At 42.0% G+C, this 27,339-nt stretch overlaps 1 protein-coding gene across 2 annotated transcripts in view; it reads left to right on the top strand.

Annotated features, from left to right (window-relative positions):
• Positions 1–27,339, top strand: part of CWC22 (CWC22 spliceosome associated protein homolog) — a 213,556-nt gene that overhangs the window by 155,080 nt on the left and 31,137 nt on the right. For both annotated transcript variants that reach the window (XM_029605912.1, XM_029605913.1), the window contains exon 13: positions 10,078–10,138. In XM_029605912.1, coding sequence (XP_029461772.1) covers positions 10,078–10,138 — 61 coding nt within the window. The remainder of the gene's footprint in view (positions 1–10,077; positions 10,139–27,339) is intronic.

Genomic DNA, 27,339 nt, shown 5'->3' with positions numbered 1-27,339 from the left:
AAAAATTATTACTTAAAGATGCAGAGTTTTAAATATTTTGAGCAGAATTTCCCTGGAAGTTCTCTGTAGGAGTGTCTTTCACTCACTCGCCTTACTCCCCTGGTCATTCTCCTTTCACTTTGCCCTTTCAGGCCCCAACTCCTCCATCTGCCCCCATCTCTCCCCCTCCCCCTCTAGGCTCAATCCCTTCCACTCTATCTCCACTTCCAGAGTTTGACCACTCTCTCATTACTACCCCTCACACAGCTCCCTCCCTCTCTCTTTCACACATGCATGCATGCTCCTTCTCTAGTGCACATTCACACCCCCTCATACAGGCGTCCTCTCTCTCTCTCTCTCTCACATCCTCTCATACAGGTTCTCTCGCACATCCCCTCATACAGGTTCTCTCTTTCTCTCTTACACACACACCCTTTTACAGGCTCCCTCTCTCTGTCACATACACCTTCATACAGGCTGCCTGTGTCTCTCTCACGCATTCTCTCTCTCTCTCTCTCTCTCTCTCTCTCGCCTTCTTCACAATCTCCTCACATAAGTTCCCTCTTTCTGGCACCCACACCCATGCATCCTCACACATTCTCTTTCTCACCCTCCAGGCTCGCAGTCTTACACACACAAATACACACAGACTTACTCTCACTGGAGCCTGCTCCATCTTTGCCATGAGCAGGACAGCCTCCACTCGTGGCATGCCTGAGCCTGCTTCATCTTTGCCTGCAAGTAGGATGGGTTCCGCTTACAGCATTTATTTATTTATTTATTTATTTGAGGTTTTTCTATACCGACGTTCGTTAGATACATCACATCGGTTTACATTAAAACATAAAAGGTAGCAAACATTGCTTTTACAGGGAACGTTAGAACTTAATACATAAAATACTGGCTAAAGGATAAAAGTATATAGAAATGTACTATAGAAATTTCTATATAATAGAAATGTACAATAGAAACTTAAAAATAACTTATATACATATATACATGTGCCATGTATACATGTATCAATCACAACCTTATACCCACACACCACTGTATTCCAGTGTACCCTCAATGTGTACCCACAAATTCAAACGACTCGTACAGCTGGTCAATAATTCACATAAACTGGTTTTTGCCAAGTATATACATATGTAGGCCCCTCACTCTAAGGGTCTGTAAGATCCCACAGACTCCCAAATCGGTACGGGGCCACTTTACTTTAATTATAACATCATTTTTTTAGAGTTTCACTTTTTATATTAAAACTTCCCCATATCAGTCTAAATGTTCAATGGTCAATTTTACCACGTTCAGTCATCGCTTTCATAATCACCAATTGTGAAAAAAGCATATAAGAGGGCGTTATATGCTAACAGAACATTACTATTACAGTACCAACAGCGCCCGTTTTCACAAAAGATCACATGCACCCTACAATATTGCAAACAGGCTAATACAGTGATAAATATCATTAAGTCACATTGGCATATTTTGACTTTACATTCTATCTTTCAAACGGGACCAAGGTTTGCATTTTTCAGGGGCCAAAATATTAGAGACATGGTGGTGAAATCCACTTTTGTATCTACAACGATGTCCCAGACAACAGGTGACCACCAGGAGTGTGGCCACTGCGACATGTGTGCCCTAGCAATGACAGGGAGTCAGTGGCAAGTACCAAATTCAGACAAGGTCCTAAGATTAAATGCATTCACTAATTGTGAATCAGAAAAAGTCATCTATGCCATTCAATGCCCGTGCAACCTTCTGTACATTGGGCGTACAAAACGGAAGATTAGAACCAGGCTCATCGAGCACAGAAGCTGCATCAAGACTGGGAAGATTACAGCCCCATTGGTACAGCACTGTATTACATTACAACATAATTTCACAGATCTGAAATGGCTGGTTTTAGAACAGGTACAATGTGGCCTCCGCGGTGGTGACATACAATCACGTTTAAACATGCGAGAACAGTTTTGGATTTTCTGGCTAAACACAATGGACCCGCGAGGTCTTAATGAAAAGATAAATTGGTACTCTCCGATTTAGATTCTCTGATTTAGACTTTTCCCGCGGGTTTTGTTCTGCTAGAGAAAGTAAGGAAACATAGAAGAGATGTAGGTCCTAAAATGTACAGGGGAGGTGAATGTGAATGTGAGGATGGACTGCGATTTCCGGGTACATGACAGTTTCCAGAGACGCTGAGGATATAAGCGAAAAAGGACACTGACAGATTGAAGAAATATAAGGGTAGAAGATCGCCTAGTTCGCGATCTATGATCGTGTATTAGGACTATTAGATGGGGATTAATGCCCTAAGGTGCAGAGATAAAAGGACCTTTAAGTGGACCCGGATATAGCTATTTGATGACGTCGATGCGGACGTGACTGAGGACTGCATGACGCCTGGTGAGCCCTGTTTTGAACAATGACAAAATGACGAAGAAAAGAAGCAGCCGCATCGAGTGTAAAAATAGGAAATATAAGGTATGATCTAATTCTATGGTAACAACTCTGGTGTGTTTGTGGATAGAAGAAGCGGTGCCGGACGTGAAGGGAGACTGCCCATGATGACGTAGGTTCCGGTCCGGGCTATAAGAGGATCACTCTGGTCGGTATGCCATTTTAAATACAGACGCGGCTCAATGGGGCCGCTGAGCAATTAAGATGCGTTAAATGAGCCAAGAAGAGATAGACTGAAGATGGAAAATCGCAGTACTGAAGCCGGGAAGATCGTCTAAAAAACAGATACAGAAGGAAAAACCCCCTGAGGCAGAACTTCCTGTTTGAAACACGCGCGTGTCGGGGAGAGGGAGATCAACTAAAAATTGAGCAGATGAGTAAAGATTGTTCCTCTCGTATCTTTTACTTTTGGTGATTATGAAAGCGATGACTGAACGTGGTAAAATTGACCATTGAACATTTAGACTGATATGGGGAAGTTTTAATATAAAAAGTGAAACTCTAAAAAAATGATGTTATAATTAAAGTAAAGTGGCCCCGTACCGATTTGGGAGTCTATGGGATCTTACAGACCCTTAGAGTGAGGGGCCTACATATGTATATACTTGGCAAAAACCAGTTTATGTGAATTATTGACCATGTATACATGTGCCATGAGCATATATACATATATACATGTGCATTGAGCATATATACAGCATGCCATGAGCAGGGTGGCCTCCGCTCACAGCACGCTTGGACCTAATTCATATTCGCCACAAGTGGGAAAGGCTCCACTAGCAATATTGCAGGGCCTGCCAAATTCTGTGCTCTTCAGTAGTGCAGAATTCCCTCGGGACTAATCCTAAGTCTCTATTCAAAGTAGTATCTGACATCCAGCTTAACCAATCAGTTGTCCTTCCAACATTCTTTCTCTGGCCAAATGTTCACAAAGGTGAATAAGTGCTACATAGTTTTAACTATAAAAGAACCTTGGTCTTCTTTCTGGAGCAGACTGAAGCTCTTAGAAAATCCACCCAGCTTTGTTTCATTTGCCACCAACAAATATGGAATTACTGTGGCCTTAACTTTTTCTGTCTATATCAGAAATTATCCGTTCTATGTGGATTTCCAAATTTAACATGTATAATAAATTAAAACACACACAAAACAAATGCAATATATACACACACAGAACTGAAGATGATCTCTCAGGCCCAAATCAATTAAATTGCCTGCTGATATTTATTTAAATAAAAGGATTAGCAGATTGCATTTCCTTCTGTTATGCCTACATAGGCCTGAATCTGGTGGGACATGTGAAATCTGGTGGGTTATAGTGTGTCAAGGCTATGGCAGCATCAGTAGCCCACCTAAGATTGACCTTCATGGAGGAAACCTGCTAGACTGCGATGTAAAGTTCTCTCCACATATTCACACAGCACTGTTTGGACAGGGAATCCCAGCACAACAGTGGGATTGGCCAGTCTGTCTTGAGGAGTCTTTGAGATGTAGAATCCAAATCCATAAGGACATAAGTTACCATATTGGCTCAGACCAAAGGTCCATTAAGCCTAGCATCCTGTTTCCAACAGTGGCCAGTCCTGGTCACAAGTACCCAAACATTAAAAAGATCCCATACTCTTAATGCCGCTAATAAGCAGTGCCTATTCTCTAAATCAACGTATTTATTAGCAGTTTATGGACTTCTCCTGGAACTTATCCAAACATTTTTTAAATCCAGCTACACTAACTGCCTTAACCACATCCTTTGGCAATGAATTCCAGAGCTTTAATATGCATTGGGTGAAAAATAATTTTCTCCAATTTTGTTTTAAATGCGCTACTTGCTAACTTCATGGTGTGCCCCTGAGTCCTTGTTTTATCTGAAAGAGTAAATAACCAAATCACATTTACCCATTCTAGTCCTCTTATGATTTTATAGACCTCCATCATATCCCCCCTCTACTGTCTTTTCTCCAAGCTGAACAGTCCTAACCTCTTAGCTGTTCCTCATAGGGGAGCTATTCCATCCCCTTTATCATTTTGGTTGCTCTTTTCTGTACCATCTCCAGTGCAATTACATCTTTTTTTTTTTTTTTAGATGTGGCCACCAGAATTGCACACAGTACTTAAGATGCAGTCTCACCATGGAACAATACAAAGGCATTATGAAATTTTCCATTTTTTTTTTCACCATACCCTTTCTAATAATTCTTAACATTCTGCTTGCTTTTTTGACTACACTGAGCTGACCATTTCAATGCATTATCCATTATGACGCCTAGATCTTTTTCCTGGGTGACAAATCCTAATATGAAACCAAACATCATGTAATTAGAGCATGTTATGTTCCCCTATATGTATCACCTAGCACTTGTCCACATTAAATTGCATCTGCCAATTGGATGACCAATCTTCCAGTCTCGCAAGGTCCTCCTGCAATTTATCACAATCCGCGTGTGATTTAACTACTCTGAATAATATTGTCATTGTAAATTTGATCACCTCGCTTTTTTTCTTACTCCTTTCCAGATCATTTATAAAATTATTAAAAAGTAGGAGTGCAAATACAGATCCCAGAGTCACTCCAGTGTTTGCCTTTTTCCAATGAAGAAAGTGATAATTTAATTCTACTCTTTTTCCTTTCTTTTATCTAGTTTGCAATTACAAAAGGACATTGCCTCTTATCACATGAATTTTTAATTTTCTTAGAAACCTCTCATGAAGGACTTTGTCAAATGCCTTCTGAAAGTCCAAATGCACTACATCTACCAGTTCACCTTTATCCACTTATTTATTAACCCCTTAAAAAAATGTAGCAGATTTGTAAGGCAAGACTTCCCTTGGGTTAATCCATGCTGGCTGTATCATATTAAACCGTGTCTGTCCATATGTTCTGTGATTTTATTCTTTAGAATAATTTCCCTGATTTTTCCCCCACTGAAGTCAGGCTTACGGGTCTATAGTTTTCTGGATCACCCCCTTGAGCCCTTTTTAAATATTGGCTATATTGGCTACCCTCCAGTCTTCAGGTACAATGGACGATTTTAATGGTATGTTACAAACTACTAGTAGTGGGTCTGAAATTTCATTTTTTAGTTCTTTCAGAACCCTGGGATGTATACCATCAGGTCCAGGTGATTTGCTACTCTTCATCAGCTCAGTGTGCTGTGGCAGTCAAAAAAAGCAAACAATGTTAGGAATTATTAGGACAGGAATACCAAATAAAACGGAGGATGACATAATGCCTTCTGTATTGCTCAATGGTTAGACCGTACCTTGATTACTGTGTGCAATTCTGGTCACCGCATCTTAAAGATATAGTTGCACTGGAGTAAATATAGAGAAGGGTGACCAAAATATAGGGCATGGAATGGCTCCCCTATGAGGAAAGCCTAAAGAGGTTAGGACTGTTTAGCTTAGAGAAGAGATGTCTGAGGGGGGATATGATGGAGGTTTACAAAATCATGAAAGGACTTGAATGGGTAAATGTGAAACTGTTATTTGCTCTTTTGAATAAACAAGGACTAGGGACACGCCAAGAAGTTGTTAACACATTTAAAACAAATCATTGAAAATTCTTTCTCACTCAATGCACAATTAAGCTCTGGAATTCGTTGCCATAGGATATGGTTAAGGGAGTTAGTGTAGCCGGGGTTAAAAAAAAAAAAAAAAAAGGTTTGGATAAGTTCCTGGAGGAGATGTCCATAAATTGCTATTAATTAATAGGGAATAACCACTACTTATCGGCAGCATTAGTAGCACGGACGCTATTTAATGTTTGGGTACTTGTGACTTGGATTGGCTGCTATTGGAGACAGGATGCTGGGCTTGATGGACCCTTGGCCTGACCCAGTAAAACATATATCTTAAGTTCTTATGTACATCTTCCAAGTTCACTGTGATTTGGTTCAATTCATTTGAATCATCACCCTTGAAAACCATCTCCGGAACGGTATCTCCCCAACGTCCTCATTAGTAAACACTGAAGTAAAGAATGAATTTAGTCTTTTCTTGATGGCCTTATCTTCACTAAGTGCACCTTTAACCCCTGAATCATCCTCCCTAGGGCCTGTTATTTTGATACCAGATTGCTACAATAAAACAAAAACAAAAGAAAAAGTCAGAAAATGCTAAAATGGCCTGTTGCCACCAAAAACGGTTTCCGCCGTTGACACTATTTTAGAGTTTTTCTCTTCGTTCAGAGCAGGCTATAACTAGGGATTCCCCATGTATGAAGACTGCCATCTTGCTCATCCTTGGAGAAAACAGAGTTGCTTACTTGTAACAGGGGTTGTCAGATGACATCAGGATGTCAGTCCTCACAAAACCCACTTGTCTCCCCTTGGAGTTGTTGTTTTCTTTAAATCTAAGCTGAATTATAGGCTAAAGGTGCCCTGCATGAATGCATGAAGGTATTGTATGCTACACATGCAGATTGAACATGCTCAAAGCTTATAGACACTTTGGCGTCAAACTTTCATATCGGGTTCCTTCTGATGTCACCTATGTATGAGGACTAACATCCTGCTGTCCCTGGAGAACACTTGTTGCAGGTAAACAATTCTGCTTTTTCAATGTAAATTTTGACTTTTATAACAGTTTTTAGAGTAGCATTGCATGTCCTTGGCTAGCAAAAAGCCAGCTATGTTGACATGCTCAAGTAACCATGCACCATTACCCTAACTGGAGATGCAGAATAATTATCACAATTATTTTTCTGTAATTTTATTTGTCAGTTCTTCAGAATTTGCTTGTTTTCTGTTCTCTGTTGCATAGCTGTGTCTTGTAAAAATTCCAGTTCCTCCATTAAGGTTCAGAAATCAGCTAGAAACAGCTCAGCTATATAATTTGGAGAAATACATTTTTAAAGTTATTTTTGCTGCCATTGGTCATACAGTGCTATTGAATAGCCCTATACATCTGCTGCTGAGTATTTCAACATAATTAAATGTTGGTGAACTCTGCTAGACGTGCATTATAATTTTATACTTTAAAAATTCCCCAAAGAGGTATAACTTTAAAATGCAGCACTCTAAACTTAGAAGGAGAAAGAACTTTTAACTTGGCATTTTCTCAAAATGTGCATGCAGAGTTTTCATTTTTGAAGGTGCCCTAGCCAGTTGAAAGGTACATGATCTGGGAGCAGCTTCCTGACAGATCCAGTAGCAGGATGAAAGAGCGCTGGAGCTTGCTGCATGCATCAAAGGTTGCCAGTAGTTCGATGAACATAACTTTTACATTAGTTTCTCCACTTTGGGATAGATTTCACTGTTTTATTACCTGTCTTTGAGTTAGGATGAAGTGCTTCTGTTTAAATCCACAATCACAAACTATAATATCTTAGCAGAACTCTTTATGTTCAGTGATTAAATATGGGATTAGTTTTGCAAGATTTTTCTATTAATCTGTCTCATTTAATTCTGAAGTTGGGGTGATAGTATTAGCAATGCCATATAGAAGTGATGAATCTGCTTGATAGTCTCTTCCAAATTATCTTTGCTGAACTGTGAAAATAGTAAGATCCCTTGTAACATGTTCACGAGCATGGGCTGCTGCACCATGGTCACTGTCCAGTAACTTATGGTTCTGGGTCCACCACTGTCCTGCATCCTGCTTGGGCCTCCTAGCACAGATCCTGGCAGCCTGCTCTGCTACATCCTACCTCTGAGTAAGGGTCCGTAGCAACTCACCAGCTTTATAGGGCCAATTTCTAGGATTTCCAGTGGCGCAGGCTGATGACATCAGCACTGTTCTAACATAATAGGAAGCTCACTCCTCTGTGCAGGTGCCTGAGCAATAGATTATGATTCTTCATTCCTCTGCGTCTGGTTGTTCCTGATTCTGACTTTCGATTAAGACCCAGCTTAGTTCTTAACATGCCATACTGAGTCAGACCAGGGGTCCATCAAGCCCAGCTTCCTGTTTCCAACAGTGGCCAATCCAGGCTATAAAAAGTACTGGCAAGTACCCAAAACCGAAGTCTATCCCATGCTACTAATGCTAGTAATAGCAGTGGCTATATCCTAAGTCAACTTGATTAATAGCAGGTAATGGACTTCTTCAAGAACTTATCCAAAACTTTTTTAAACCCAGCTACACTAACTGCACTAACCACATCCAGAGTTTAATTGTGCATTGAGTGAAAAAGAACTTTCTCAGATTAGTTTTAAATGTGCTACATGCAAACTTCATAGGGTGCCCCCTAGTCCTTCTATTATCCAAAAGAATAACCGATTCACATTTACCTGTTCTAGACCTTTCATGATTTTAAAGACCTCTATCATATCCCCCCTCAGCCGTCTCTTCTCCAAGCTGAACAGTCCTAACCTCTTTAGTCTTTCTTCATAGGGGAGCTGTTCCATCCCATTTATCATTTTGGTCGCCCTTCTCTGTACCTTCTCCATCACAACTATATCTTTTTTTGAGATGCAGCGACCAGAATTATACACAGTATTCAAGGTGTGGTCTCACCAAGGAGCATTATGACATTTTCCGTTTTATTCATCATTCCCTTCCTAATAATTCCTAACATTGCTTTTTTGACTGCCACAGCACACTGAACCGACAATTTCAATGTATTATCCACATGACGCTTAGATCTCTTTCCTGGGTGGTAGCTCCTAATATGGAACCTAACATTGTGTAACTATAGCATGGGTTATTTTTCCCTATCTGTATCACCTTGCACTTATCCACATTAAATTTCATCTGCCATTTGGATGCCCAATTTTCCAATCTCACACGGTCCTCCTGCAATTTATCACAATCCGCTTGTGATTTAATTACTCTGAACAATTTTGTGCCATCTGCAAATTTGCTTACCTCACTTGTCGTATTCCTTTCCAGATCATTTATAAATATATTGGAAAGCATGGGTCCCAATACAGATCCCTGAGGCACTCTTCTGCCCACCCCCCTCCACTGAGAAAATTGTCCATTTAATCCTACTGTCTGTTTCCTGTCTTTTAGCCAGTTTGTAATCTATAAAAGAACATTGCCACCTATCCCATGACTTTTTACTTTTCCTAGAAGCCTCTCATGAGGAACTTTGTCAAATGCGTTCTGAAAATCCAAATACACTACATCCACCGGTTCACTTTTATCTACATGTTTATAAACCCCTTCAAAAAAGTGAAGATTTGTGAGACAAGATTTCCCTTGGGTAAATCCATGTTGACTGTGTTCCATTAAACCATGTCTTTCTTTATGCTCTGTGATTTTGATCTTTAGAACACTTTCCACTATTTTTCCCGGCTCTGAAGTCAGGTTCACTGGTCTATAATTTCCTGGGTTGCCCCTGGAGCCCTTTTTAAATATTGGGGGTACATTAGCCACCCTCCATTCTTCAGGTACAATGGATGATTACTAATAGATCTGACCTTGCTTGACTCCTACTTCTGAATGGATTCTGCCTGCCTCAACTTTGTCTGTCTGACCACATTTAAGCCTCAACTTTCTCCATCATGCCTTGGCCTTGTCCATCAGTGGTCTCAAGGTTCACCCTTCCAAGCCCACGACATCCTTCTTCAGATTTAAACATAACCTGTTTCAATGTTTATGCTAAAGATTTTTGTTTTGTATATAAAATATTTATCTGAACAATGTAAGTAATAGTTGAGATTACAAGTTTTTTTTCCTTTATTGTTGCAGTTTAGATTTTGAAGAGTGTGCTCACAAATTGTTAAAGATGGACTTTCCTGAGAGCCAAACAGTAAGTTTTTTGTCTGTTTTTCATTCTTTATCTAAGAAACATTTTCTTATTTTTATTTGGTTAAAGTTTTATATAGCATTATTAACCAATGCACATTTACAAACATTCACAAGGTAGAACTAATGTGAAAGGTAAGCCAAGATCAAGTTCAGGAATTCCAGACCCAGAGCTACAAGGAAATATATGGACTTGCCCTAGGTCATACAAGATCAGCAGCAGACTGTGGTCCAATGTACTAAACTATGGTAAGCGCTGTTGCAAGCGGTTGAAAAGCATTAACAGTGCTATTAACACCTGGTTCTTAGTTTGTGATAGTCCATGGCAATGAGATACAAACATATGAAAATAGTTCATTATCTATTAGCGCAAAATGCTTCACAGATGTAGTTAATTTCTTTTGCATTAATACACCTCAGGGAGGCATAGGTAAGTTTTTACGATATCATGTACATGCACATTTTAGTGACTATAGTAACATACCTTAGTTGCATCTCATTAATATCAGTTGGTGACACATACAATAAACACGAACAGTCAGTGATAATGCACGTTAGTACATTTGCCCCTGCCTCTCTCTACATTCCTGGTTGATGTTTCTAGCAAAAATAGAGGGTAGGACTGAATGCTCAGTTTTCCAAATGGAAGAAGGTTATGTGCTGGGAACTGTGTTTAACATATTCATAAATGATCTGGAAAAGGGAACAATGAATGAGGTGATCAAATTTGCAGGTGACACAATTATTCAAAGTTGTTAAAACAGCAGCGAATTGCAAGGAACTGCAGAAGGACCTCGTGAGACTAGAAGACTCGACATCTAAATGACAGATGAAGTTTAATGTGTTCAAGTGCAAAGGGATGCATATGGGGAAAAATAATCCTAACTATAGGCTGACAATGCAGGTTCTGTATTCGGAGTTGCCACCCAAGAAAAAGACCTTGGAGTCCTTGTGGACAATATGTTGACATCCTCAGCTCAGTGTGCAGCAAATAGAATGTTAGGAAAATATTGTCAGTATATTGATCCATAGTGCGACCACATCTTGAGGTTTGTGTGCAGTTCTAGTCACCCCATCTCAAGAAAGACATAGCACAACGAGAAAGAATGCAGAGGAAGGCAACACAAATGATAAAGGAGGTAGAACATCTCTCCTATGATGAGAGGCTAAGCAGGCTAAGGTTCTTCAGCTTGGAAATGAGACATTTGAGAAGGGAACATCATAGAAGTTTATAAAATCATGAGTGGACTATTAAATAATAGTATCACAAGGAGACACTACATGAAACTAATAACCAACAGATTTAAAACAATTCATAGAAAGTACTTTTTCATTCTGCGCACAATTACACTGTTGAAGCTGTTGTCAGAAGGAAACTATCATAGGGTTTAAGAGATTTGGTCAAGTTTCTGGAGGAAAAGTCAAAACTCATTATTAGCCAGGCAGGCCAAGGAAAGTTATTGCTATCCCTGGGAGTGAGCAACAGGAAATAGATCTACTTTATGGGATCTGCTGAGTACTTGTGACTCGGACTGTCTTCTTTCAGAAACTGGATATTGGGCTTAATGGATCTTACTTGGCAATTCTTATGTTCTTCTGAGTTTTGAGAAGTTTATTGAATAAACAAAATGTAAAAGAAAGTCTTACTGTGTATAGGTTATTCATAGTTACATACCAGGTAGTTTAGTACAAAGTTTTTTGTGTGTTGTAAACTCATATCACAGGAGATTTTTTATTCCATAAACAGTGGCATTGTTTTCCTTGTTTCCTATGTGTTTTTTTATATTGTTGAAACAAAATTGTGATTCATTTATATTCCCAATGTGGATTAGTGTCTGTTGTGATATGTGATGCCCAGGGACATTAAGTAGTTTTTCACATACTTTTCAAAACATGCTTTAATAGAAAATGTTGAAATATAATGTACATTTTCCATTTTGCATGTTTCCTAACTGAGAAAGGTATTTTTGCCTCTTTTAATAGCCTTTAGAAACAGGTTGTAGCAAAGAATGAAACATGAAAGAGCATGTAACATAGTAATGACAGCAGATAAAGACTAAATGGTTCATCAAGTTTGCCTAGCAATTTGTTTATGGAAGTAACTGCACCCCGTGCAAGTCACCCCCATGCGTTCTGTTAAGGGTAGTAACTGCTGCTCTATGCAGTTACTCCCATAAGTTCTCTTAAGGGTAGCAGCTGCCCCTCTGTGCATGTTACCCCCATGTCCTTTTGAATTTATTAACTGTTCTCTTTTTTTCACCACCTCTTCTGGCCGGGCATTTCAGGCATGCACCACCCTCTCCATGAAGAAATATTTCCTGATATTGGTTCAGAGTTGTCCCCCCCTGGAGTTTGAAATCATGACCCCTGGTTCTATTCTTTCCTTCCCAATGGAAAAGGTTTGAAGTTTGTGCATCATTGGAGATAATGTCTCAGACGTCCAGGTGGGTGCCCACCTCAGCACCAGTGATCAAACGGTATGGTTTAATATCACAAAAAGGACACGGAAAAGAAGCACAAAAACCCAAGTTTTGCTGTTCAAAAACACAGACTTTGATGAAATGGGGAAGTACCTGGAGGAAGAACTAAAAGGCTGGGAGAAAGAGAGAGATGTGGATCAACAGTGGACCAATCTAAAAGGAACAATTACCAAGGCAACTAATCTATATGATAGAAAAGTAAAGAAAAGTAAAAGAAAAATGAAACCTATCTGGTTCTCAAAGGAGGTGGCTGACAAAATAAAAGCTAAAAGAACAGCGTTCAAGAAATATAAAAGATCCCAAAAGGAGGAGCACAAAGAAGAATATCTGGTAGAACTGAGGGAGACAAAGAAATTAATCAAGATGGCAAAAAGTCAAGCGGAAGAGAGGATTGCCAAGGAGGTAAATAGTGGTAACAAAACATTTTTCAGATACATCAGTGAAAAGAGAAAAGTTCAAAGTGGTATATTGAAATTGAAAGGTGGAAAGGATCAATGTGTGGAGAGAGACGAAGAAATGGCAGAAATATTAAATGAATACTTCAGTTCTGTGTTCACTAAAGAGGACCCTGGAGAAGGACTGTCACTAGTTAACAAGAAACTGGAGGGGAATGGAGTAGATGTAACTCCATTTACAGTAGAAAATGTATGGGAAGAGCTGGTGAAACTGAAAGTGGACAAAGCCATGGGGCCTGATGAAGTTCTTCCCAGAATACTGAGGGAGCTTAGAGATGTGCTGGCGGGTCCACTGTGTGACCTGTTCAATAGATCCCTAGAAACAGGAGTGGTGCCGAGTGATTGGAAAAGAGCAGTGGTAGTCCCGCTTCACAAGAGTGGGAACAGAGAAGAGGCTGGTAACTACAGACCGGTTAGCGTCACTTCGGTGGTGGGAAAAGTAATGGAGTCACTGTTGAAAGAGAGAATAGTGAACTATCTACAGTTGGGAGAATTGCTGGACCAGAGGCAGCATGGATTCACCATTGGAAGATCCTGTCAGACAAATCTGATTGACTTTTTTGACTGGGTAACCAAGGAATTGGATCGAGGAAGAGTACTCGATGTCATCTACTTGGATTTCAGCAAAGCCTTTGACACTGTCCCACACAGGAGACTGGTGAATAAAATGAGAAGCTTAGGAGTGAGTGCCGAGGTGGTGGCCTGGATTGCAAACTGGTTGACGGACAGAAGACAATGTGTGATGGTAAATGGAACTCTCTCTGAAGAGAGAGCGGTTTTAGGCGGTGTACCGCAGGGATCTGTGTTGGGACCGGTCCTTTTCAATATCTTTGTGAGCGACATTGCAGAAGGGATAGAAGGTAAGGTATGTCTTTTTGCGGATGACACTAAGATCTGCAACAGAGTGGACACGCCGGAAGGAGTGGAGAGAATGAGACGGGATTTAAGGAAGCTGGAAGAGTGGTCGAAGATATGGCAGTTGAGATTCAATGCCAAGAAGTGCAGAGTCGTGCATATGGGGAGTGGAAATCCGAATGAACTGAATGAACTATATTCGATGGGGGGAGAAAGGCTGATGTGCACGGAGCAGGAGAGAGACCTTGGGGTGATGGTGTCTAATGATCTGAAGTCTGCGAAACAATGTGACAAGGCGATAGCTAAAGCCAGAAGAATGCTGGGCTGCATAGAGAGAGGAATATCGAGTAAGAGAAGGGAAGTGATTATCCCCTTGTACAGGTCCTTGGTGAGACCTCACCTGGAGTATTGTGTTCAGTTCTGGAGACCGTATCTCCAAAGAGACAGAGACAAGATGGAGGCGGTCCAGAGAAGGGCGACCAAAAAGGTGGAAGGTCTTCATCAAATGACTTATGAGGAGAGATTGAAGAATCTAAATATGTACACCCTGGAGGAAAGGAGGAGCAGAGGTGATATGATACAGACTTTCAGATACTTGAAAGGTTTTAATGATCCAAAGACAATGACAAACCTTTTCCGTAGGAAAAAAATCAGCAGAACCAGGGGTCATGATTTGAAGCTCCAGGGAGGAAGATTCAAAACCAATGTCAGGAAGTATTTCTTCACGGAGAGGGTGGTAGATGCCTGGAATGCCCTTCTGGAGGAAGTAGTGAAGACCAGAACTGTGAAGGACTTCAAAGGGGTGTGGGATAAACACTGTGGATCCATAAAGTCAAGAGGCCGTCAATGAAGAGTGGGTGGCTCGCCAGAATGACGGCTACTGCCTAGAGAATAATACCCTTATTCAATAAACATACACATGGTTACTGTGACTCCAACATCGCTCTAAGCTTCAACAGCAAGAGGAAATGTGGAAAAAAGGATTTGTACTCACAAAGTGGGGAGTAGCTGGCTTGTTACGGCAGTTACTACCCCAAACCAAATAAGCCTGATACTTCACTTTCAATGCATATCCAGCATAGCTCTCTGCTTCAACGGCAGGGGAGAAGAAAAACTGATACTTCACACATATCCAGCATGGCTCTCTGCTTCAACGGCAGGGGAGAAGAAAAACTGATACTTCACGCATATCCAGCATAGCTCTCTGCTACAACGGCAGGGGAGAAGAAAAACTGATACTTCACGCATAGCTCTCTGCTACAACGGCAGGGGAGAAGAAAAACTGATACTTCACGCATAGCCAGCATAGCTCTCTGCTTCAACGGCAGGGGAGAAAAAAAACTGATACTTCACACATAACCAGCATAGCTCTCTGCTTCAACGGCAGGGGAGAAGAAAAACAACCAATAAGGGCTGAATAACATAGTCTGGGTAAAACAAATAAGCATGGGTGTAGCTTGCTTATTGCGGCGGTTACTACCCCTAACTAATCAAGCTTGATATTTCACTTGGATGCAGCTCCATCACTGCTCTCTACATTAATGGTGGGGGTGGAAGGGAAATAGAACCAAAGAGCTAAGAGAAACAGATAAGTATGAGAAAAAAAATGTGTAAAGCTTGCTGGGCAGACTGGATGGGCCGTTTGGTCTTCTTCTGCCGTCATTTCTATGTTTCTATTAATACCTGTCAGATATCTGAAGATCTGTATCATATCTCCCCTATACTTCCTCTCCTCCAGGGTATACATATTTAAATCCTTTAGCCTCTCCTTGAAGGTCTTCTAAAAAATACCCCACACCATTTTGGTCTCCTTTTCTGGACAGTTTCCATAATCTCTGTGTCCTTTTTGAAAATGTTACTCCAGGTGAGGCCTCAACAAGGACCTGTACAAGGTCATTATCAATTCCTTTGCCTGCTAGTTATACCTCTCTCTATGCCACCTCGCATCTTTCTGGCTTTAGCTACTGCCTTGTCACATTGCTTCGCCACCTTCAGATCACCATATTCATAAATGATCTGGAAAAGGGAACAATGAATGAGGTGATCCCTCTCCTGATTTGTGCGCGATAGTCTTTCACCTCCCCATCACATGCAGCTGTTTTGGATTTCCACACCTCAGGTGCATGACTGCACTTCTCGTCATTGAATCGCAGCTGCCAAATCTTCGGCCACTCTTCAAGTTTTCTTAAATCACTTTTCATTCTGTCTACTCCTTTAGGGGTGACTACTCTGTTGTAGATCTTATTATCATCCACAAAAAGGCAAACATTTCCTTCTAACCCCTCTGCAGTGTTGCTCACAAAGATATTGAACAAATCGGTCCCAAAATTGATCCTTGAGGTACTTCACTTAACAACATCCTCTCAACAGAGCGGGTTCCATTTACCATTATGATTGTTTCCTGTTAGTTAACCAATTAGTAATCCACTCCACAACCTTGACACCCTCACCCAAGTTTCTCATTTTATTCATCAGCCTCCTATGCAGTACTGTATCAAAAGCTTTAATGAAATCCAAGTAAATCACATCGAGCACTCTTCCTTGATCTAGTTCTCTTGTCACCCAATCAAAAAAGTCAATCAGATTTCTCTGGTAGGGCCTTCCCCTGGTGAATCCATGCTACCCTCCAGTCCAGCAATTCACCAGACTGTAAATAGTTCACTGTCCTTTCCTTTAGCAGTCACCATTAATTTTCCTAACACCGAGGTGAGGCTAACTGGCCTTTAGTTTCCAGCCTCTTCCCTGCTACTACTCTTGTGAAGCGGGACCACCACTGCTCTTCTCCAATCACATGGCACCACTCCTATTTCCAGGGATCTATTGAATAGTTCTTTAAGTGGACCTGCCAGCACATCTTTGCCCCCTCAGTATCCTGGGATGTACCTCATCCAGCCCCATGGAGAGGTCCACTTTCAAATTTCCTAATACTTCCCGTACATTCTATTCTACAAAAGGATTGCATCTAATCTACTCCCATTCATTGTTTTGTCAATCAGCAACGGTCATTTACCAGGGTTATCCTTAGTGAACACCAAATTCAAGTATTTCTTAATATTTCTGCTATTTTTCATCTTTCTCCACACATTGCTCCTCATCACCTTTCAATTTCACTATACTGCTACGGGCCTTCCTTCTTTCTCGGATATAACTGAGAAAAGAGACCAAAATGGTGTGGGGTCTTTTTTAGAAGACCTACAAGGAGAGGCTGAAGAATCTAAATATGTATATCCTGGAGGAGAGGAGGTGCAGGGGAGATATGATACAGACCTTCAGATATCTGACAGGTATTAATGATGCACAAACTTTACTTCTTTGGCAATCCTTTCTTATGCTTGACCTTTTGATTTCCTGATTTCTTACTTTGTCTCCCTCATATATTCTTCTCTGTGTTCTTGTCTTTGGGATCCTTTATATTTCTCGAATGCTGTTCTTTTTGCCCTTATTTTTTTCAGCCATCTCCTTTGAGAACCGGAATGGTTTCTTTTTCCTCTTACTTTCTAACATGTAGACTTGTTGCTTTTGTAATAGCTTCTTTTAATTTGACCCACTGTTGTTCCCCTCACCCATTTTTTCCTCCAGAAACATCCGCATTTCAATAAAGTCTGTATTTCTGAAATTCAAAACTTGGGTTATAGTACGACTTCTCTGTATCTTATGTATTCCCTGTACTTACCCGGTTCAGTCCAGACTGCTGGGTTTTGCCTCCCTTCCAGCAGATGGAGACAGAGAAAAACTTCGAGAGCATCCCCTATCTCTCCTCGCTATTTCTTTGTCTCCAGCAGATGGAGGTGGTGCAAATCCTGCGGCTCTGACCGTAGTTAGTTTTTCCTCAAAAAAAAAAAAAAGAGTGAATCTCTCAGATTACAAAAGCAACCTCAGCAGCTTCAATGTTCTCAAGCAGAACAAGAACGATCTGTGGTTCCTCCCAGGGGGTTGGCAGGTCCTGGAGGAACCATCCCCCCGAGGTTGCAGGCTTTCAAGAGCAAGGGTCGGTGGCCTTAACTAGCTCCCCTCCGGTCGTCTGGTGGGTCCAGTGTGCTTGACTGTCAGGTACAAAAAAGAAAACAAAGAGAAATGCCATCAGCAGACTCTTTGCATCCCGGCACGGATTGCACTTTGTGGCTGGGCTCCGAACGAGCGGTTGCCCTCTTTTCGGGTTCCAGGCTCCTTGCTTTTCCCTCCTGCTTTGTAGCGCCTCCCCTCCCCCCCCCCCCCCCCCCCCCACCGCATTCCTGCCATCATGCCGTGTGGGTCCCGATGCTCTGACTACAGAGGCCTGCGCGCGATTGTCCCGCGCCAGACTTTGTGTGTGTTGCCTCCCCATTTGTTAAAGAATGATTAAAATGTTTTAAGAGATGAAGCAAATCTTTCTGGACGAGCTATTTTTGGACTGATGTATAAAGAGGCCCCCCCCCCAGATGCAGATGGGATATTGAAATGTGAATCCATGTCGGGCTAACGATTGGAACGTTAAGTTTGGACTTTGAGTTTGCTCTCTCTGGTAATATAATATTTTTAGAAGAACTGCTCCATTGGGGACTTTTAGTACGGTGTTTGTTGGGTGACCCGGAGATCTGATAATAGATTTTAATATAAATAGAAACAAAATGAGTAACAAAATAATAAAGCAAAGTTAGACACAGGTAAATGCAGTTTGTGAATAATTACAAACTGTACTCTTACAGGTCCCACAAAGATAAAGAAACATTTATTATTTGCTATTTAAAATATCTAAATATATAAGAACATAAGAAATTGCCATGCTGGGTTAGACCAAGGGTCCATCAAGCCCAGCATCCTGTTTCCAACAGAGGCCAAACCAGGCCACAAGAACCTGGCAATTACCCAAACACCAAGAAGATCCCATGCTACCTGGGTGACTGGTTTTTCTTGGGGTTTGAGCTAGTGTTAAATTCACCACAAGGTGCTGAATTTAAGCAGAAGTGTTCATGGTGCCATTATTGCAGGAGCACTCATGGTGCCATTGTCACAGAGGCACCCTCAGCACAGAGGTTATGGCCTCCCTATCAAGGGATCCTACTCTACATTTGGAAATGCCAGAGTCTATTTGCTCCATAGTGCCTTTGGCAAATGCAAGTAGTGCAGGTTGGAAATCCTGTTTGGAGCCCAATACAAGCATTTTGATCTGATTTTTGTTTTTGAAAACGCACAGAAGCATTGGGTGTCATAGGCACAGAAGCCATTGGTGCATCCACCAAGCCCTCCTTGAACCCTGCCTTGGTGGAGTATCTTGTTACATGTGCCCTTTTAGAATCCCATCAGTGTCATCCGCTTTAGACACTAAGTCCAGGGCTTTCTCTCTGGGAAGGCCAGGGGCATTGCATGTTGATAATCCTGTTGTACTCCAAGGAGGAGACAGATTTATTCCTATCAGCAGGAGTCCCTTCTGTTTCCTTGCCATGACCTGTCAGGGTTCTGGCTGGAGGAGTTAGTCTGCCTCAGTTGGACAATCCACTCTCCATGGTGGAGAATTCCAGAGAGAATGGAGGAGTCGCCACCCCGGACTCTCTCCAAGGAGTCCCCCTCCCCCCCCTCAAGACAACCAAGGTCCCCATCTCAATCAGTCATCTTTAGGGTCATGGCATGTCTCCAACATTAAGCTCTAAGGAAGTCATTCGGAGGAAGGTTTGGGGGGTTTTTTTGTGTGTGTTTTTTTTTAATGATAGCAGTGATCCCTATACTTAAAATTCTGTAGAGTCTGTGCTGGGGCAATCTAGCCTCCTATCCTCCAGGGAAAAGAAACTGATTTTCACTTACACAGACTCCATTTTTTTAGTGGTCCACCAACCGCTTTAGTCTGTCATAGCACAGTAGACATCAGAACGGCAAAGAAGTCTTTTTTTTCTCCAAACACATTGGTGGAGGAAGTCTTCCAAAGCTCTATGTTGAATGTTCTGTTTTATATGATTCCGTACTTTCATGGCAATGGCATGTGGGCTGACATCCCATTCTGCGCTGATTATTCTTTTTGAGAGATTAAGGCGTAGCACATGTCCAACCTTTTGCTTCAAGGTGCCTCTTTTTTTCAAAAATGTCCATTCTCTCCATTTCAATGGCATGTGCACAGCAGCTTCTGGCAAGAATGCACACACATGAGGGACACATAGTCTAGACCTCTTTTATTGCTGGGCCTCAGATTTCATCCTTGCCCTCCATCGGTTAGGGGAGTTTTGCAGTTATCCCTTGATGTCAGAGAAAAGTCGCCAAGTTCCATTGGGTCCTAAAGATTGTGGTATATGATTAGCATTTATGCTTCTCCCTTCTTCCAGCTCAATACCATTGTTTGTTTGGTCTTTAATTTGAATACATTTCATTTAGATTCTGCTTTTTCATGCACTTCAAAGCAGATTACATTCAGGTACTGCAGGTATTTCCCTATCCCTAGAGGGCTTACAATCTGAAGTTTGTACCTTAGGCAGTGGAGGGTGAAGTAATTTACCCAAGTTTACAAGGAGCAGCAGTGGGAACTGAACTTTGATTTCTGTGGTTCATAGTCTGTTGCTCTAACCACTTGGTCCATCCCAATCGCCTGAACTGTATCTCAAAGTGGAGTTACTCCTTCGACAGCAGGCATTAGAGCCTGTTCCTTCCAACAAGCATAGCAAGGGATTATATTCCCACTATTCTCATCTCTAAGAATTCAAGGAGATTGGATTTATGATGGCTGTTCAGGGGTCTGTTCTGAGAGAAGTTCAAGATGCCATTTTTTCAAAGCAAGGAATTGGATATTCACTCTGGATATGTTGGAGTTCTACCTTCTGGTCTTTTGTTGCCCTGAAGGTCTTTGCTGAATATTTCTCGATGGTGGTGGCACACTTATGCTGCCAGGGATTGTAAAGCTTTTCATACCTAGACAATGGCTTGTGATGGGACCATCTCATCCAGGAGTCTAGGACTTCCTGAAGAAGTCTTTTAACCCTCAGTCCTTTTATTGTCTTGGGTGTGGATAAATTCAGTGGAAGAAGGTATGTTCCTCCCATCAATACCTTGTGCATTAATCCATATCTTGCTGCAGTTGGGCCAGGCCACTGCTTGTCAATAATATTGTCACATGATGGCAGCAGGGCATGTAGTCCCCTTACATGAATTAGCCTGAGAGCTTTCCAGTGGAGCAGAAGCTCCACTGGAAAGCCATTTGGATGCACAGAATGGTTATGGAGCCCGCTGACACATTTTTAGCAGACGCAGACTGCGATTTTGTCTGTACCTAGGCCAAAGGAGTAGCTTTGGTGATAGTGGTCAGGCATCAACTATGGTTGAGAAGTTGGTCATCTGACGTAGCCTCGAAAGCTAATCTAACGAAAATGCCTTTTAAAGGCTCGCTCTTGGAAGGAAGTTGGAAAAACTGGCTAGTAAGTGGGGCGAATCTCTCGTTCCTCGGTTGCTGGAGGATAAGAAGCAATTGCAGCATCCCTTTGGTATGAGGGGTCGTCTCTGGGATTCAAAGCAGTTTCATCCCGACAGAGGGTTGACATTTCAGAAGACTCGGCCTTTTGATAGGCCTCAGTCCTTTGGTCCCAGACAGCAAAGAGAGGAGTGGGCTCGGGTGGTGTTTTTTCCTGAGCTTCCCAATGAAAATTTGCTGATCCACTTTTGGGAGCAAGCGTTAGGGGGAACTCCTCTCTCCCTTTTATCAGAGGAAGGTCAAGATCACATCGGACCAGTGGGTTCTGGAGGTGATACGAGAAGGATATCCGCTGGAATTTCGCAGTATTCCTCAGTACGTGTTCTCCACTACAGAAGAAGCAGTCTACACTTCAAAGGCTCCTCAGCTGAGGGCTGTGGTTCCGGCACCCACATCTCAAGAAAGTATGGGGCGATCTTCCATTTATTTTGTTGTGCCCAAGAAGGGAAGGTTCCTTTCAACCCATCCTGGATCTCAAAAGTATCAGCTGTCATTTAAAAGTGACTCTCTTTCGCATGGAAACCTTACGCTCTGTGATATTGGCCGTGCTGTCGGGGGACTTTCTGACCTCCCTGGATCTGTACAAGGCCTACCTTTATATTCCCATCCATTTGGAACACCAGTGTTTTCTACGTTTTGCGGTGTTGGGGCACCATTATCCGTTTTGGTCTAGCCACTGCCCCCAGAACATTTTCCAGGGTAGTAGTAGTAGTAGTAGCAGCAGTAGCAGTAGCAGTGTTGAGAAGAGAAGGGATTCTGGTGCACCCATACTTGGACAACTGGCTGATTTGAGCCAAGTCTCAGGAAGAAATCTGCCTGGTGTCACACAAGGTGATCTACTTGTTGCAAGAGCTCAGTTGGGTGGTGAATCTGGCCAAGAGCTGTCTTCAGGCATCTCAGTCATTTTAGTATCTGGAGGTTCGGTTCGACACAAGGCAGGACAATGTTTTCCTGCTGGAAGTTCGGATTCAGAAATTGATGTCTCAGGTGCATTGGTGAACACTATACGCCCGGCAGTGTGGTCCTATCTTCAGGTGCTTGGCTTGATGGTGGCAACCCTAGAAATGGTGCCCTGGGCGAGAGTGCATATTCGTCCTCTTTGGCGCTCCCTACTGTCTCGATGGAACCCGCAATCTCAGGACTATTCGATTTGGCTCCACTTGCCAGTGGAAATTTGCTCTCGCTTCCAATGGTGGTTGCAGGAGGCTCATCTGAGACAGGGAGTTTCCTGTCCTCCCCGACCTGGTTGTTACTCATAACAGATGCGAGTCTCCAGAGTTGGAGGGCTCACTGTCAGGAGCTGACAGCCCAAGGACATTGGAACTCCGACGAGTTCCTCTGGAACATCAATCACCTGAAAGCCCAGGCGGTCCAGTTGGCATGCTTGTAGTTCAGCCACAGGCTGCAGGGTCAAGCAGTCCACGTGATGTCTGACAATGCAACGATGGTGGCTTACATCAGTTGCCAGAGAGGAACCAAGAGCCAGCAAGTGTCACAGGAAATAGACCAACTTATGGAATGGGCGGAAGGACATCTATAGATCTCAGCCTTTCACAGTTCAGGAAAAGACAACGTAAGAGCAGACTTTTTCAACAGGGAGAGTCTGGACCCAGGAGGATGGGTGTTGTTAGCTGAGGTGTTTCAGCTGATTGTGGATTGCTGGGGCCTTCCATTCCTAGACTTGATGGCGTCTTCTTGCAATGTGAAAATTCCACGATTCTTCACTCGCAGGAGAGATCAGTGGTCCCTGGTCATAGATGCTCTCATACAGGTCTGGCCGGAAGACAGGTTGCTTTATGCCTTTCCTCCATGGCCCTTGCTGGGCAGGATATTTCGCAAAATCGAAGGCATAGAGGGCTAGTATTCCTGGTGGTGCTGGACTGGCCCAGGTGGCTGTGGCATGCAGATCTGTGGAAACCCCCCTTCATCTTCCATCGTACATGGATCTGTTGCAGCAGGGGCTGATTCTTCACGTGGCTCTGACTCTGTTCTGTTTTCTGGTTTGGCCCTTGAGAGTGCTCACCTGTTGAAGCATTGATATTCTTCTGCAGTAATTGCTACCTTACTTCATTCTTGAAAGTTCTCCACTTCCTTAGCCTCTGTGCGGGTTTGGAGAGTATTTGAGGCCTAGTGTGAGGAGTGTGGTATTCTTCCTTGTTCAGTTAAGATCCCACTCATTCTGGACTTCTTGCAGGTTGGGTTGAATAAAGGACTGGCCCTTAAATTCTTAAAGGTGCAGGTTGCGGTTCTTGCTTGTTTCAGAGCCCTGGTGATTGGCGATTCCTTGTCGTCTCATCCTGATGTGTCCCATTTTTTGAAGGAAGTAAAGCATCTTAGGCCTCCCTTGAGGCCTAAGATGCTTTACTCCTGGATTTTTTGGCAGGCCCTATGTTCTGACCGCTGTGTAGCCTTTCCTTACAGTTATTTACCTTGAAGACAGTGTTCCTGGTGGTGATATGCTCTGCGCGTCGAATTTCTGAGCTGCAGGCCTTGTCTTGCCAGGAGCCATTTCTTCGGGTGGCTCCAGGGGCGTTGCAGTTGCACACTGTTCCATCCTTCTCACCTAAGGTGGTCTTGGAATTTCATTTAAATCAGTCCATTTCCTTGCCAACCCTAGATAAGATCAAGAATGCTGAGGAGTATCTCCTCCTGCGCTCTTTGGATGTCAAGAGACTTATGCGATATCTGGAGGTTTCTGAACCTTTCTGGAAGACTGATCGCCTGTTTGTCCTCCATGGCAGAAGTAAACAGGGTGCTCCAGCTCCGTGGGCTACAATAGCTTGCTGGATTATGGAGATGGTCATGGCCACTTATGTAGATGCTGATAAGCCATTGCCTACTCATGTTTGGGCACATTCCACTAGGGTTCAGGCAAAGTCATGGGCACAGGTTAGATTGTTGTCTCCCATCAATATCTGCCAAACTGCAAAGTGATCCTCCTTACATACATTTTCCAGGTTTTATTGTCTGGATGTGCAGGCCTGAGAGGACACAGCCTTTGCAGTTGCGGTGTTGACTGGACCACGGTGTCACGCTTTGAATCACATGGTTCTAAGTGCACCAATCAGGCTCTGGCAGGGGAGGAGTAAGGACGTGCCTGAACAACTGCAAGTCCAATTGTTGTCCTGATAGCGAGCGGGTGAGTTAAGGGATCGGGAGGGCGTGCAGGGGAGAAGTTGTCCTACTGCCACACTGGAACACCGTGGGGGCAAATGGAGGACGTGCCTGACCAACTGCAAGTCCCATTGTCAACCTGATAGCGGGTGAGTTAATGGATCGGGAGAGTGTGGAGGGAGGGACGGAATGAATGATCAGGCATAATCAGAATAATTATAGGGGTTTGACCTGTGGATAAGGCAACCCTGTTTTTAAAAAAGAATTTTAAAACTTTAATTTCTTAACTTATACATGAGTATATACAGTAATATATTTGCAACCTTTTTGCATCATAAACGTTTCTGCACAAGCCTGTTTCAAAAACCCAGAGCAAGTGATGGATTAATTTTTGATTAACTTCCAGGATCAAGTTGATATTTCAACTAGAATCATTGCATATACATAATTATAACAGTATTTACAGTTAGTGTTGCTGTGTAGTTTTTAGTGCCTTTAAATTCTGATATTGTAGGATTATTTTAAGTATCGATAGTACTGTTTGTATTTTATGTATAAGGATTGTAAAAATTGTTAACCAATACTGCACATTGTAAGGAGGATGTGGGTTAAGCAGTGTAACTAAATAAAATAACTCAGGAACATATTTATGTATTTATTTTATGTAGATTCTCCTAAAGGAGACTGTAATTCAGAATAACAGCTTTCTGCGCTCTGACAACTACCTATATCTGTGGTTGGTACCATTTAGACTCTATAACATGTCTGCTGAACAGTTTGGTTTGCAACATGTTTTTATTCTGCCTTTTAAATGTGTATTTGTAATGAAACGCCTTACTGTAGCTAGCTTTGGCTTCTGTTTTAATTCACTTATTCTTTGTAGTATTGGAGATAATTTTGTTTATGGAATCTCATATCTTAAGGAAGAGAAGTCCCTGTTTCTGCAGCTTTGTCTGGTTTTAATTCCTGAAGTAATAAATGTATGCTAGTTCAGGATTGGCCAATTCTAGTCCTCAGGAGCTACAAACAGGTCAAATCTATCTCATGCAATGAATATGCATGAGAGAGATGTGCATACAATTGAAACAATACATGCAAATCTATCTCATGCATATTCATTGTGGATAGCCTGAAAACCAGACTTGTTTGTGGCCCTCAAGGACTGGAGTTGGCCACCCCTGTGCCATTTTATAATTATAAAATGTTTTATCAGTTTTAATCTTTTTCAAGATTATTTTTGAATCACCAAAGGTTTTGGCAATTTCTCTTCATTTTGGAACTCTACATGAGTCCTGGTACAGAGAAAAACAAATTAACACTTCAAATTAATTTGCAGGTTGCAAATGAGTTGTTTCTCGCCTTGTGATATGGAAGATACAGTTTGCCAAAAAAAGCAGCACACACAGCATCATTCTGCATGTCTGGCATTTAGAAAGGGATTTGATGTTAAGTCTTTGGTTGTTTACCATCATGTTCTCCCACCATGCCACAGAATGATCCATCTAGTTTAAAAATCCACGGTATCATCTGAGACGTTTAAAGGAATAAAATGCAGAGCATGATTTCCTAGATAGAAAATGCCATTAGGTCTATTTTGAGTTTACTTGCCTTTTCTGTACTAAGGGTAGTTGTATCTTGCTCCATTTCTGAAGTCTTATTCCATGTGTCATACATTTAGATTTACTAGATGAAAAACACTAATCCCCCTTTTCTGTGTGGAATAGTATTTGTGTGTATATATAAGTGGTGTCTGTGTATGTGGTAAAACAGAATTAAATTGTAACCAGCAAGAATTACGGATGATTTTCCTCCTCATGAAATAGTTGAGAAACAGACACGTGATGCAGGAAAAGGCCATATGGCCTGTCTAATCTGCTCATCCTCATCAACTGCTTAGCTCTATTATCCCTATCATTCCCTCAGAGAATCCCCTGTGCTTGTCCCATGCTTTCTTGAATTGTCATTTAGAGTTAACCCTAAAGCATATAAATCCAAAATGTATATGCCTATGTTTCTTTTTTTTGCTGGAAGTAGTAAGATGGAAATATTTATTCAGCCATTCACAAATATGGTAGAAAAAATGTTTGACATTTATATATAAATTATACACTTTTTGGAGTGTATAATTTATATAAGTTTATCCGCAGTGTATAAGGTTAGCCTCACCTCAGTGGTGGGAAAAGTATTGGAGTTGCTGCTGAAGGAAAGAATAGTGAACTATCTACAAGCAACAAAATTGATGGACTAGAGGCAGCATGGTTTCACCAAGGGAAGGTTCTGTCAGACAAATCTGATTGACTTTTTTGATAGGGTGACTAAGGAATTGGATCGAGGAAGAGTGCTCAATATCATCTACTTGGATTTTAGCAAAGCTTCTGATATGGTCCCGCCCAGGAGGCTTGTGAGTAAAACGAGAAGCTTGGGTGTGAGTGCCAAGGTGGTGGCTGGATAGCAAACTGGTTGAAGGACAGAAGACAATCTGTGATGGTAAATGGATCTTACTCTAAAGAAAGCGGTGATGAGCGGAGTGCCGCAAGGGTTGGTGTTGGGACTGGTCCTGTTCAATATCTTTGTGAGCGACATCGTGGATGGGATAGAAGGTAAGGTTTGTCTATTTGCGGATGATACTAAGATCTGCAACAGAGTGGACACGCCGGAAGGAGTGGAGTGAATGAGACAGGATTTAAGGAAGCTCAAAGACTGGTCGAAGTTATGGCAGCTGAGATTCAATGTCAAGAAGTGCAGAGTCATGCATATGGGCTGTGGAAATCTGAAAGAATTGTATTTGATGGGGGATGAAGGGCTGATGTGCATGGAGCAGGAGAGAGTCCTTGAGGTGATAGTGTCTAACGATCTGAAGTCGGCGAAACAATGT

This window comes from Rhinatrema bivittatum, chromosome 6, assembly GCF_901001135.1.
Source record: "Rhinatrema bivittatum chromosome 6, aRhiBiv1.1, whole genome shotgun sequence".
In the NCBI taxonomy this organism is placed as follows: Eukaryota; Metazoa; Chordata; class Amphibia; order Gymnophiona; family Rhinatrematidae; genus Rhinatrema; species Rhinatrema bivittatum.
The sequence above is the reverse complement of the archived record's forward strand: the minus strand, read 5'-3'. Positions and strand labels throughout refer to the sequence as shown.